The sequence below is a fragment of the Lepisosteus platostomus genome, chromosome 22, assembly GCF_059453375.1.
Source record: "Lepisosteus platostomus isolate fLepPlt1 chromosome 22, fLepPlt1.hap1, whole genome shotgun sequence".
Lineage (NCBI taxonomy): Eukaryota > Metazoa > Chordata > Actinopteri > Semionotiformes > Lepisosteidae > Lepisosteus > Lepisosteus platostomus.
In genome coordinates, this window is record NC_142632.1 from 15,467,685 (window position 1) to 15,481,473 (window position 13,789).

General features: G+C 42.6%; 2 protein-coding genes across 3 annotated transcripts in view; one reads left to right on the forward strand and one right to left on the reverse strand.

Annotated features, from left to right (window-relative positions):
* Window positions 1–6,717, forward strand: cyb5d2 (cytochrome b5 domain containing 2). Of its 2 annotated transcripts, none has more exons than XM_088616026.1 (5): window positions 1–515; window positions 1,251–1,391; window positions 1,953–2,139; window positions 2,841–5,000; window positions 5,213–6,717. In XM_088616026.1, the coding sequence occupies exons 1-4, from the start codon at window positions 230–232 to the stop codon at window positions 3,004–3,006; spliced, it is 780 nt and encodes a 259-aa protein (XP_088472152.1). In that variant the 5' UTR covers window positions 1–229; the 3' UTR covers window positions 3,007–5,000; window positions 5,213–6,717. The 2 variants fall into 2 exon arrangements, with proteins under 2 accessions (XP_088472152.1, XP_088472153.1); XM_088616027.1 differs by having other exon boundaries at window positions 2,841–3,067.
* The window catches only part of ankfy1 (ankyrin repeat and FYVE domain containing 1), a 26,708-nt gene continuing 19,386 nt past the window's right edge, over window positions 6,468–13,789 (reverse strand). The window contains exons 21-25 of the mRNA XM_088616025.1: window positions 13,435–13,525; window positions 12,798–12,922; window positions 12,042–12,188; window positions 10,840–10,930; window positions 6,468–10,389 (exon numbers count right to left, since the gene is read on the reverse strand). Coding sequence (XP_088472151.1) covers window positions 10,257–10,389; window positions 10,840–10,930; window positions 12,042–12,188; window positions 12,798–12,922; window positions 13,435–13,525 — 587 coding nt within the window. The 3' untranslated portion in view covers window positions 6,468–10,256. The remainder of the gene's footprint in view (window positions 10,390–10,839; window positions 10,931–12,041; window positions 12,189–12,797; window positions 12,923–13,434; window positions 13,526–13,789) is intronic.

Consider the following 13,789-nt stretch of genomic DNA (forward strand, 5'->3'; position numbering starts at 1 on the left):
AATGGTCACAAAACCGGAAAAACAAAGATGTCATAGCAAGTGTTCAGGACGCAGCAGTATAATAAAGTCTGATGGCTATAATAGGAATCTTTCAGTTCCTGCTTTTTTCATAACCGCTTTGTCTGTTGGACTTTGAGGTGCTCGTCAATCACAAGTACAACATGGAGACGTGTATTATTTAAATCTTTTGGCGAGCAAAATATTTTAATGTACAGTACCTCGGGCCATCATGCTGAAGTATTTTGTGGCGGTGCTATTGGTGGCTATAGCGATCCTGATGGCGCCGCAGACCAGGAAGCTGCTGGAAACTAATATTCTGGACAGGGCGAAGTCCTTCATGCCCGCAGCCTGGACAGCTCAAGCATCGGTTCGGCTTTTAAATGAAGATGAACTCGCCCTGTACAACGGAGAGCCGGGCAGTCGAGGCTTGTACCTGTCAATTTTGGGACAGGTATTTGATGTCGGGAAGGGAAGGAAGCACTACGGACCAGGCGGTGCTTACCACTTCTTTGCAGGTGAACCCTTCACCTTAATTAATATTTACAAATGCGCATAAATATGTCATAAACGCAAATCATTCGTGAGACCCTGCTAGAAATTTCTACGGTATGTACAGTGTCATATGCTTTATCCACTTCGTGTTTGTGGTACAGCAGTTTATTGTTCCTGAATTTCACCCTTCAAGAGTCAGATGTAGGGACGAGAATAGCAGAACTCCAAATGACTAAAATATTGTCCGCATCGTGTGCCAAAAAAATTAAAACGTACGAGTCCGCTGCATAAAGGATGTCTTGAAAAAATGGACTCCAGAGTTTGAGAAATGCTTTTAGCTGCGCAGAGTGCGATTTCGCTACACGGCTTTGGGATTTTCTCAGATACATAGGTTATCTGAGAACCTATGTATCGTTATAGATACGTTACATAGCTAGAGTACCGTTCAGTTACAGTAACTGTAGACATACTCCCCTTTTTAGTTCTTTTGAGGTGGAGCTGAAACACTATTTAAATTCTATTAAAAATGTGAGAAATAATAAAGCACGGAAAACATATGATATATGTAAAAAATACAATTTAATCATATAACTTACTTATTACCTCTGGCGGTTAACTGTTTATTTTTCTGTTTGTGTTTGTTCTCTTGTACCTAATTTGATCCTCTGATTGTATTTGTATTTGTAAATTCTTTACACATTTAATAAAAAATTCTTTTAAAAAAATACAGTAACTGTAGACATATTGTCTGATTTAAGGCAGAGATGCCTCCCAAGCTTTCGTGACCGGGGACTTCACCGAGGCCGGGCTGGTGGATGACATCACGGGACTCTCGCCCACTGAAATGGTGGTTCTGTTCGACTGGCTCTCCTTATACAAAAGGGATTATGTGCCAGTGGGTAAGGAAACCGCAAGCGCAGTTCTTGGGAAATACCAATGCTTGTTACTTAGGACAAGAGTATAGGAGCCTGCACACGTCCAGATAGAGCTGAGGCACATGTATAATGTTCTGACATTATCAGTAATTTCAGACAGAGATGATCAGCGACCTTCCTTCTCGTTAACATTGGATAAGATTTTTCCCTTTTCCTGCCAGGCTTATAAACGCAAATCAAAATCTTGATTTCACGTTGTCAGCTTGTTGCATTTCCATGGTTGTTACTGTACATATTCTACAAGGACAAGAAAGTTTAATATGCTGTATATTTTAAGTGGCCCTGAATAAGACTCTTTGCAGAGCATGACAACATTGTAATTATAACAACAAGAGTGTATGACATGAGTGAAACCTTTAACATTTGTCTTAGAAATGTACCGAAGTAGAATATTCTTGTTCAATAATTTAATGCAAGTCAGTAATTCTTAAATGAAAGAAGACAGTGCTATAACCTTATGTCTTGTCTCATTGGAAAAAAAAAAATGTCTTCCACATTAACATGCCTGCATGCTGCTGTGTGAAGGCAGGCTGGTCGGGCGGTTCTACAGCGAGGTGGGAGAGCCCACAGCAGCACTGCAGCAGGCCCAGGTCACGCTGGCGCAGGGGCTGGAGCTCAAGGCCCAGGCTGAGGAGGAGAGCCGGCAGTTTCCCTCCTGCAACTCGGAGTGGAGAGCGGACAGGGGAGGCAGAGTGTGGTGCTCCACACAGAGGTGCGCTGCCAGCCGGAGAATCCCGCCCTACAGCTGCACATACACGTCTGGGGCAGTACGGGGGGACACTCCGTACAAATAGCTTGGGCGTATTTACATTTTTTACACCATTTATCACTAGTGTGGAATAGCTGCTGGGCACTGGTGTATGGCACAGACCTTATGTGATTGGCCCTTTAAAACAAAATCATCCATCCTTCCATTTTCTAACTGCTTCTTCGAATCCAGGGTGGCAGGGAAGCCAGTCTATCCCGGCAGGGTACACCCTGGATGGGATGCCAGTCCATCGCAGGGCAGGCACATAGAAGCAAACACACTCACACCGGGGCTGTGCCACGCACTGCAGTAAAATAAAAACAGGTTTTCAAAGTCCATGTGACCGACTTTAACGAAAAATAATCCATTTAAAACCTCACTCCTTGGCATTCTGGCTGCTGGCCATAGTGACACCACAACACTAGAGGGAGCACAAGCCTTGTATTGTTGACATTTCTCAAAACGGGAAAAGTTAGTAGTCTTGTCATCATGCATCTGTCAGTACATGGGTGTGTATTGCTAAGAATTAATAACACTTCAGAACATGTAGTTCCAGTTTTCCTTATACTTTTGTATTTAAAATGCTACTCTCACAGCCTGTTAAAAATGTACTTGTATTTAAGCGAGGTCACAAGGTAGCTGACCGCTGTGCTTGTCTGCCGCAGTGGAGGCGTGCTCAGAGGCTGGGCAGGCGTCCCCAGGAAGCTCTTCAAGCCGGGTTCCAGCAGCTCCCGCTGCGTGTGTGTGCAGGTCAGGGACCTGGCCAGCCCCCGCCTGCAGGAGTACGAGGGCTGCCCGCCCCTCTCCGAGTCCTGCGCCGTCGGCAGCTAGCCCCCCGCCCGTCGCTCAGGAGGGAGATCAAGCGCAGGCCTCAGGAGAGGACTGTCAGGCAGTATGAGCCCCCGCCGTTTTCCTTCTGTCCTGTTGTCAGGCAGCGGTTCAGACGCTGAGGTGCTGATGCGATCTGACCCAAATCCAGACGTCAGACCACTCCTGGCCCTCATTACACAAGGCAAGAGCTGAAATGAGTGCTCTGAGATTATAAGGGAATAACTCCATTAGTATCTCTGTTGTTCATAAGAGCAAGAACCTGCTGCGTTCTTTACCTTGATACTGGGCCAGGGCATATCTGTGGATGTGTAGTTTTTAGGAAAAAAAATCACGTGCTTCACTTCTAAACTTATATAAATACCCAGGAAAGTGTGAATAAAAGTATTTTAAAAAAATGAATTCAATTAAATGTTTAACTGGGCCTGGAGGGTGGAAGGGTGGTCGAGGTTTCTGTAGAAACACTCAAATGTTGAAGTTGTGTTCATAATACCTAAATACTGAATTACTTTACTTTAATACTTTATATGTCAACATAGTTGATTGGAATTTGCCCCAATGCAGCCCAAATAAAAACACCAACAGAAATAATTTTACACTTACATACAGTAGTACACATTGAACATTCAATTTAAGATTCAAACTTCAAAAAATCAAAAGACTCCTGCTTGCATCACCCAAGAGCTATGTTTTGAGGTGCCTAATGGCCTCTAGACAGGTGATATTTCAGATGCATTTCACTACTGCATTTGATATTTTGAAACCTCCTAACTGAAGGACAAACTTTAAAAAAGAGCTGATGGGGTGGAAGAATTCAGACAAACATGTAAAAGAGAACAAGAATGACCAACATATTGTACTTAACGGTCACAGTAAAGTGACTTTTCATAAAGATCAGTTGCATATTAAGTCAATAATTTGTCATTTCTAAACACTTTTTTAATGGCAACTGCACTGTTAAAAACTGTTCCAAACTATTAAGGTTTAAACCCCCTAAAATACTGTTATTTTATTCTACTGTAATGATCATTATGGCCATAATTTTAGGTGAAGATAGAATGATGTTCATAGTCTGCCAGGAGGCTTTTGAAGGTTGTATCCTGAAGAAAACAGCCAAGCAATTAGAAGGAAGTCCTGCCTGCAACATATGCCCTGAACAGTGTCCACCCGAACCACTGCAGCACCTACAGAAGGGCACAGTGGGACACAAAACCACTCTGCGGGACTCGTCTTGCTTTGGTCAAGGCGACATCTTTTCATAACCAGAGAAATGGCTGAAGTCTGTCAAAAGTTTCGCTAGGATCCCATACTCGAGCAACGCCACAGCAGGTGGAGTCCAGGACGAAATGTTCTTGGAAAAATCTTACAATTAACTACGCCTTTGTGCTGGTGGAAGCGGCTAATTTCCTAGGTATATAGCCGTAGGAAATTAGCTACGGCTTTTGCTTTCGGGTAGGCAGGTGCGGTCTAGCCATTCAAAAGACTGGCGCAACAACTGTTCCCCGCCGGCTCCTCCTCACAAACAGGTGCCGGTATAATGGAGAAGAATAAAAGACGGAGGCAGAATACTCTTCCCTCGGAGAGTAGTTTTATTGTCGGCCTTGTCATACACAGCACAATACCAGCTACACACACAAATCGATGATCCTCAAGTCATTTAAATGCTTCTCCCCTTAGCCGCCCGCCTAACTCTCTTCTCGCCCCTGTGTCGTCACAACGAAACTTATCATTCTTATCATTCTTTTTAAAACTCAAAACTCTTTTAACATTTACTAAATCGCGTCTTACACTAGTATTGCGGTATTGCACAACCGGGCTATTTACTTTCTGAGAGGTTAGAGGAGCTGAGGTGACCTACACATCCTCTGTACCTCAGGCAAGAGTAGGGTGTGTAACCATTCCCCTCAGCTGGTTTTGGTTTCATTTCTGCTCCGGCTGCTGACAAGAAGTGCGGAAGAAAATCTTACCTCTCGGTGTCTCATCTTTTAAAACAGGAAGTAAGCACTGTTATCTTTATTATCGTTTAAAACAAAACATTATTTAGTGTTACAATATTTATATAATCTTTAATGAATACTTTGTAGAGCAGCAGAGGAGAAAACGGTATTTGCTATTGAATCTTAACTGCAAAAACTAGTAACGCAGAATGATAACACATACAGTATTGGCAGTTCAAATTATCACACGAAGGTCTGTTCTTTTTTTGTAGGATTACGACAGCGCTCATCCATAGGATAATGGAGTCTCAAGGGAATTTATGGAAGGAGCTTCTGAGAAAGTTGGAGACGAAGGATTTGGAAAAGCTGGTGAAAGCAGTCGGGCAAGGCTGCAAGAAGCTCACCAGATCCATGATGATTAACACCGTCGTTAAACACAGTTTGAATTCCGCCGAGCTCCTGAGGCGCGCAGCGCTCAGCAAGAATACTCTCTACGCGTATGCGCTGGAGAAATGCCTCAGTGTGTCTGCAACCCAAACCAAGGAGGAGATCGCGAAGAAAATCGAAGAAAGTTGGGAGATGAGGGGGAAATGGAGACCCCGGCTGAAAGATCACGAAAAGCGTGAATGCTTGGAAATTCTTCGGAACCTCAAGCCTCAAGAGGTGGAGAAACTGATGGGGAAACTTGGTTGCGTTTCCCCTGAAAGGAGTGAAAACCCGTTTTTAAGAATCCTAGATTACCTGCCGTCAGTGGAATGGCTCTTGAAGAGAAAGTGTGTCTCCAGAGGTGCACTGATACGCTATTTGGGAACGAGGGATAGCCTCCCGCCGCCGCAACTTTCAAAAGACCAACTTGTTTCGTGTGTGCTGGATCAGATACGTCAGAGCGCCGTGGAATCATTTCATAGCTGATACTATAGGCTCAAAAGGAGCAAGTAGTAGGTTTATTCCATGGTGAAAAGAGAAGAAAGAAAACAACGCGTGTCACCCGAAGAAGGCTCCACGGCCGATACGTTGTTTTTTTCTTCTCTTCTTCAGCACGAATAAACCTGTTGTTCTTAGCAGCCTACGCATGCTGACGCAGCTACACGCCGATACTAGACTTGGTTGTGTTACACCTAAGTTGTGTAATCAGCAATACGAAAAGTTCGTTCATGTTTAATTTTTGTAATTGCTAAATCAACCGGCTTCTTAAGTTTTATTTCCCATTAATACTATCAATTGTAATAATACTGCTAACGTTTGCGATTTTTCTTTTTTGCATTTCTGTTCCTTTTTTATTAATGCTTTCTCTAGCCAAACGTCGGTGTTTTACAACAGCTAAACAGGCAGAGTTTAAGGTTGGGATGAGTAGCCTACCTAAGCAGATATTTGTTCCATAACAGTGCAATAAGAATGTTAAGTTAATTAAGTCCTAAGCGGCAACCATTTTAACTGTTTTCACGAATATAGTCCAGAAACAGCCATAAATAACTAACTAGCAGAGGACATTAGCTAGCCAATATGATAAGGGAATAAATGACTTGCTTTTTTTTGTTTAGTTCTTGTGCACATTTATTTGAACATTTCCATTGATCGTACAAGCATTGAAAAAACTTCCAATCCCGAGTTCGTCGGGCATTTTCCTTTTCGCTGCGGGAGCGCTCCCACTGCTGCTGGTAGCATTGTGTTGATTTAAAGTGATCAGGTATGAGGAAATATGCAGCCATAAGCTTCACTTCAATTGTATTTTGTAGCAGTCATATCTTTAAATAAAAGTTTTACTTATTTTTTGTAACCTTCCTTGTGGTCACGTGTTTTCTGTTCGCTGTAGGGTGGGAAAATTGAAAAATGTACTATTTCCACAGCTGACCAGCTTCCACCTGTCAGGCAGGTTCTGAATTTGGCGAGGCAGCTTTATAAAAATTAAGGCAACACAACAGGCAAAAGCTTACAGGGTTTCTGCCTTCCAAAGGAGAATACAAAACAGCAGGCCCAGGAATTATTGGCACCTTTGAGATAAAGATGAACAAAAGTTGTATAAAATTAACAGCACAGATAATGAGTTATGTTTTATGCTCACAAAATGGGAGAACTTTAAAAAAAAAAGATGGGGGAGTGAGGCAAGAAAAGAATCCAAGGTCACTCTTGGGGTCCCTCAGCCTCCAAATCAACAATCGGATAGTACATCCATGCCATCAGTCTATCTGGGAGGCTTTCCAGAAGAAAGCCCTTACAGACAACTAATTGAAATGGCTGGAGTTTGCCAAACGCCACTGGGATTTTGATTGGAGCCGAGGGCTGTGGTCAGATGAGAGAAAAATCGAACTATGGGGCCACGCACCACCATCAGCCTGTTTAGCATCAGAAGAGGGATGCATTCAAAGAAAAGAACCTCATGCCCACCATGACATGTGGCAGTGGTTTGTTGTTATTGTGGGGCTCTAGCCCAGGGGCCCTTTTGAGATCAATGGCATCATGACGTCTCCTTCCTAACTCAGGATATTTTGGTCCAAAATCTGGTTGCCTCTGACGGTAGGCTGGGACTTGGTCGCAGGTGGACTGTCCAGCGTGTCAGGGAATATCGTACAGCTGGGTGGAATGGAGTAACGGGTTAAGACCTGCCTCAGGGGTACAACAGCAGCGCCTGCAGCAGGGACTCGAATCCACAACCTGTCAGTTAAGACTTACCGACTACCTGATGCCAGCCCCTAGACCTTTCATAAGTAAAAAAAATAATAAATAATTCATAAACATGGAGTATTCATCCTAGCAGTCAATCACACACTCATACAAAATTATGTTTACAAAGAATCTTATTTCAGATCTGAAAACACACTTGTACTACACAAATACAAGATTTCCAAGTTTTTAGAAGCAGTTATCTGAAACTGTGGGAGTGCTTTCTGAAGGGAAATGCCTCTTGCTTTATCTACATAAACTAATTTTAAGGTTACACACAGTGGATCATTGTTAAATCCACCATGCTTTAGAAGAGGCCAAAGTTTTTTATTTTTATTTTAATAGCTTGTTGTTGCATTCTTATTACAATTCTGTTTTATGTTTTGTAGGAATTTGAATTTGTTTGCAGTATAAAGTTATAAAAAATTATCTATTATCTACTTAAAAACAGTGTAATGCTTGTTTAAAGTACAATATTCAGAAACCGGGCTATACAATACATTACTTCAGCTGATTAAATGCACTGTAAACTACATTTACTACAGTATTTAATGAGAAAATGTCACCAGTTTAGCCTGAGACCATACTGGAAGCAGATCACCGAATAATACATGATCTACTGCTGATGCACAGAATCAGCAGTGAACAGATTCATGCCTGGGAAAAATCAAAACGCCCATCGTCCTACAAGTGCAAATTACAAACCTCCCAATTAACAGAGGGTTCGTCAATGAGCAGAAGCAAACAAAATGTCTCCGATAAATAATAATAAAATGGCATCAGTTTTGCACAAGTTTTGTTTGATGAGAGAGTGAGTGAGAATTAAACATGGACAAGGGTTGGTGGTGTTGAAATGTTAAGGGACGTCAGACTAGCTAGACACAGAGCTAGAATTCCTGGAACTATACCACCCATCAGCTAGACATTGTTCTTTCACAAAAAGTCAAATCCAAGGCCAGTCATTTTTTTCCCTTTCATCCTTTATGTAAAGGTATGTCCTTGTTCTTCAAGGACGCTAAAGAAAGCAGAGGGCTACATAATCTGGACTAACAGATACATACAATGTGCATAAAAGGTTAAACAGTAGCAAGATTAAAGTTTGTCACAATGACCAAAAAAGCACAAACTGCATTAAGGTACAAAACAGCTGTAGTGGTCAAAAATATTTTACATTAATCTGTACAATTTAATAATAGGCATCAGCTTCCACCCTCCCTCCCTCCCTCCCTCTTCCTCTTGAACATTTAGCGCAGTCTAATGGTTTTCAGATAAAGTGCACCTTTCTGAGTTAGCTAAATAGAGTAGGTCATTTCTGATGAGATACAATGACATTTTAGGGCAAATGCAGAACGAGCTTTTTCATAAAATATAATTAAAATCAAGAACAGTTTAAGTGGACACCTAGAAGATTCTGAGTTATGTCTAGAAAATACTATAAAACATGCCTGTATGACAGCTGTCTGGGCTAATATACTAGTTTCGTTTTAAAGATCTCTTCATATTATGGTGTAAATGACATTAAAAAACGTAAATGTGGATCCCAATGATGCAAGTGAAAGGCTTTCTCGGTTACAGATTTAATTAAAAAAATTGATCGTTTGCTGCTTGGGAATGGCATAGAATGGACGCCTTCTTATCCTGTACTTTGACAACTGCACTGCTTTTTTAAAAGGGTTTCAATACTTACCGGAAAGAAATCACAGCTCAGTCACCAATCGGCTGTGAAAGACCCTTTATGCATGTCTAAAAATGCTATAAGAGATGTGCCTTTACTGGCCTCCATAGGAAGGTCCGCTATGATGCGGGTTCAGTCTTGTGAACTTCCTGTCTTTGAATGTTGCACGAATACCAGCAAATCGTGAGAGCAGGTACAGATCTTTGGACTAATGTCCTAAGAAAGTGGAAAGCTTGTCAGCCAGGCACTGCAAAATGAAGTCCTGCTAGTGTACCATGTGTAACAAATTAGTGTCTAGTTTTACACTGCAGTTACTGTATCACAGATTCAAACAGTAGAATGTGTACAGCATAAACTCCTGCATGCACGGTTTTAAAGTTGTACAAAAATGCGGAGGAGAAACACTTTCTAATGTTCCTTAAAGTGAGCGGTCCATTCTTAAAACTCCTGTACCAGCAGCAGCACACTTGGTTATAATATGTAAAGCAAATATGCTCATTCTTTATTATCTGGTTTGGGAACCGATTTATTCTGTGGCTCAAGAACCAGCTCCTTCAAGTTGATCTCTTTTCAATATGCAGATCATGCAAGGACAAAGCTGTTTCCCAGACCATGACAGCAGGGAAGAGATATTGTTAGCCATTTTTCAATCCTCAAACTGCCAGTCCAAATCAGGTGCGAATCAACCTCCGGGACCCCATCCCTTACCCTTTGACCCCGACCGGCTTCCAGGAAGTCCTTAGTTCCTTTTACTCTTCTGCCTCTTAACAAGGTTTAATTCAAATCATCAGACTATTAAATGCTATCTGAAAGTCCACTAAAAAGTGTACAATTTATGAAAGACTGGATTCTGGAATATCACAGAAGTGTGGTTTTGGGTTTATCCGGGCACTGGAAGAATGCCCATCAACAAACACTGACAGCGTGCCAGGAGGGTGGCACAGCTGCTCCGGAATACAGGAAGTGCCTCTGGAGGGGCACTAGGACACGCCGCCCAGCGTCAGCACGTCAAAGCAGATGTCGCACACCCTCACGGGCTTGTTCAGGTCAAACTTGATGATGGGGATCTCCTTCATGGAGCATTTGTGACAGAGCAGGCGGCCACAGTGACGGCTGGGGAGAGGAGAGAAGGAAAAGAGGAAAAACAGGGACAGAGAATCAATCCGTTCAGAGATCTCATTCATCAAACACTAGCTTCACAGCAGAAGCTGCTCCTTCTTTCTGTACTACCATTCATCATCTAGGAAAGAAGGGGGCTTCTCAAGCTCCATCACCACGAGCAGTGGCCTGGTGAAGGCCTACTTCTTCAAGAACACTAACGAAAAAAAATGCAGCTATTAAAAGCATCATCTGATGAACGAAGATTGTTTTGATTTTTTTTGTTTGGTGGTTTTGCTTCCATAAAAAAGGACAGGAAAAGGATCAATGTTGACTCCCAGTGTAATCTATGTTTTTAAAGCTAGATCACCAAGATTCTCAGATGGCTTCAGCCTGCGATCTGTGAGCTGCACAGTGCAGTACAATGAATTATAACGGAGACACTACTATCAATATGAGCTTTACCAGTGGTGCTTCCTGGTGGTGACCCCAAACTTCGCAGCACACTCATAGCAATTGGATCCATCACACCATGGAGGTTCTTTAGACAGCATATCTACCAAGAAGAGAAAAGGAAATAAGGAGTTACTGAAGAGTACTACTGTCTGTAAATGATATTAATCAAATTGCATTAATGACTGAAACAGTCTCCTAGAGAAACAGTTTTTCTGTGTAAATGTATCCTCGATGTCAAAACTTAGAGCACCTGAAACGCCAACATCTAAAATCTTTCAATGAACATTTACAAAATGACTACAGTTACTGTGTAGTATGATGAAACCAAGAGAAACAGGTCATTTTACTTCAACATTAATCAGAAATAACAAGACCCCACATATCACTTAAGTAATGTGAAATAGCATTATTTAACTGCAGGTTTGTGGCCTTGCAAAGCAATGCATTATCAAATGTTTCTTTAATCAGATTTGGACAGCAAGTCTCAGCAGGTTTTCCATTCTGGGTCTCATTAGCCTCAGTGCAGAATCCTTTCCTTAATGACCAAGAGCCCCTGAAACAAGCTGCCAGATCCAGAGTGTCACATCAGGGTTAGGCCACCAGAGGGCAGCGTACAGACACTCTAAACACTGGGAGAAAAATTAATTTCCAGAATTTGCACAAGGTTATGAGGGGACTGGCTTCGCCTGTCTGGAAGACAGTTCCCCCACATAAGGGTTCTCAGAGTAGATGGAGGTTTCCTGCTCAGGATTGGGTTAGACCCTCACAGTCATTCCCGGGTCAGAAACTCAGTCTTTAAAGTCAGTGGTTATTAGAGGAAGGTTCAGGGTTTCAGCCTGTGGTGTCTAGGACTGGTCACATGGCAAGAAAGAACAGATACGTCATGGAGCAGAAAGGCTCCTACTGAAAGGCCATCGAGACCAAGGGAAGGCTATTGGGAGAGCAGCAGCCTCAGCTGTGTGAGATGGAGGCCAGAAGAGGTCTGGCCAAACGGGATCGACCTATTCAAGACATTCCACTGTTACTCCCTGAAAGGGGTGAGAGGAAGAAAGGTGGGCACATGACAGATCAAACTGGGAAGGTTAATTACCCAATTCCCGTTATACAAACGGGGTTTGTGTGCACAGATCCTACCTGCTGTGCTACCACACGAGGGAGATTCATCCCTGTCCCCTAAGTCTCACAAGCAGTCCTGTCAGAAATGGCCTTACCCAGGAGTCTGAAGAGCAGCTGCTTGGTGGCCACCTGGTAGTTAAAGATGTTGATGCCTTGGTTGTTGTTGACCCCCAGTCGTGCCCCTGCTCTCACAATGGCTCGGCAGAGGTTGGCATTTCCTTTCATGTAGGCCAGCAGGAGCACTACAATACACACAGACAGGCTCTTCATACAGCAACAGAAGAAACCTTTCAGACGTCAATGGAGAACAAGCGCTGAGCTACAACGACAACCTGTAGAGTTACCCTTGTATATAGTCTGGCATTTTACTGAAGCACTCTCTGTGAAGTACTTTGCTGAAGGTACAGCAGTGTCCTAACCCACGATCCTCCGTTTACAAATCTAAAAGTCTAGCAATCACTTCCGAGCTACCACCCACGTTTGGACAAGGCCCGTACTGAAATGAGAGTAGGTATAAAATAAGTGGAAAACAGTGCCAAATTAATTTCCTAAAAATAAAACTTCAGCTCTTTAGAGAGATTCTTGCCACCCAAGAAAAATCCATCTTCGTGAAATGCATTTTGATAGAGTGCTTTGAGGGATAATAAATGGCAAGAGCTACAACTTCATGGATGAAGAGCATGAACTCTACTGAATTATTTCAATACTTCTAAGATTTTCTCTCAATAAATAATTCAGGAACAGCAAAAGAAATAAGCCAAAACTCTCAGAAGTGCCTGATGAAGAACCGAGTGATATCGATCTGTGTTTGACTTTTTAGGATCTGGGACGGAGGCTGACTGTCTCCTTACCAGTGTTGCCTTCGTTATCGGGCTTGTCCAGTGGATACGCGGGCATGCACTCCAGGAAGAGCTCAAAGATGGCCGCGGCATTCTCCTTCCCATACTGCCCCAGGATGTGCATCGGTGACTGACCCCTGCAGCACAACACTTTACAGAGTCACTGAACACTCCCTAGGTCACTGGGGGCCGTGACCTTTAAAAACCAGGCCTGAGAATTTGCACAGATCTATCCAAAGAAAACGCTAATGCCTTTCCACTTTTGTTTTCACTTCAGCGGTGGTCCGGCTTTATGAATTCATAAAGAGTACACTGCATATTATTAATATCCCGCGATCACTGTGGGTATTGACAACACGAATCAAACAAAAGAAGAGGCAGACGAGATAAAAGAGGAAGCCTGCCAGTCAGATAAATCCATTACTTTTTTTCTTAAAGATTAAAAAGCTAAGTGTGGCTCTTCAGTTACAGAATTGTCATGAGTTCAGAACCAAAGTGCTCTGATCATCTTTAAGAGGGGTGACTGAATTCTGGCTCGTGCATAATGTGAACAAAGATACATCACAAACACATCATCTCTTGTACCACCAGAAAAGCTCAAGAACACTCTGTGTCCAGAGAGAACAGGGATCAGTGTTAAAAAGCACACCTGAGATTGAAGGCCTCTGCATCAACGTTGGACTCAGTGAGCAGTGTTCTCACATTGTTCAGACGCCCTTGCATCACTGCCAGGTGAAGAGCTGGAAGAGGACGGAAGAGGATTCTGGTAAGTCTGCACTAGGGAATTCAACAGACCTATTAAATTTGGGGCCCACATCAAAAACCCAAAGCCAAACAAGTTTAACAGAGACAATTTTGTATACCTGCATGAATAAAAAATAATACTCCAACAGGAAGTTCAAAAAAGAATCTGTAATTCAGCAGGTTTGATGCGAAGCATTATTTAAAAAAATAAGATCACAAAAAGAAATAACGGATCACCAGTAAAGGTATTCCCAGCACAA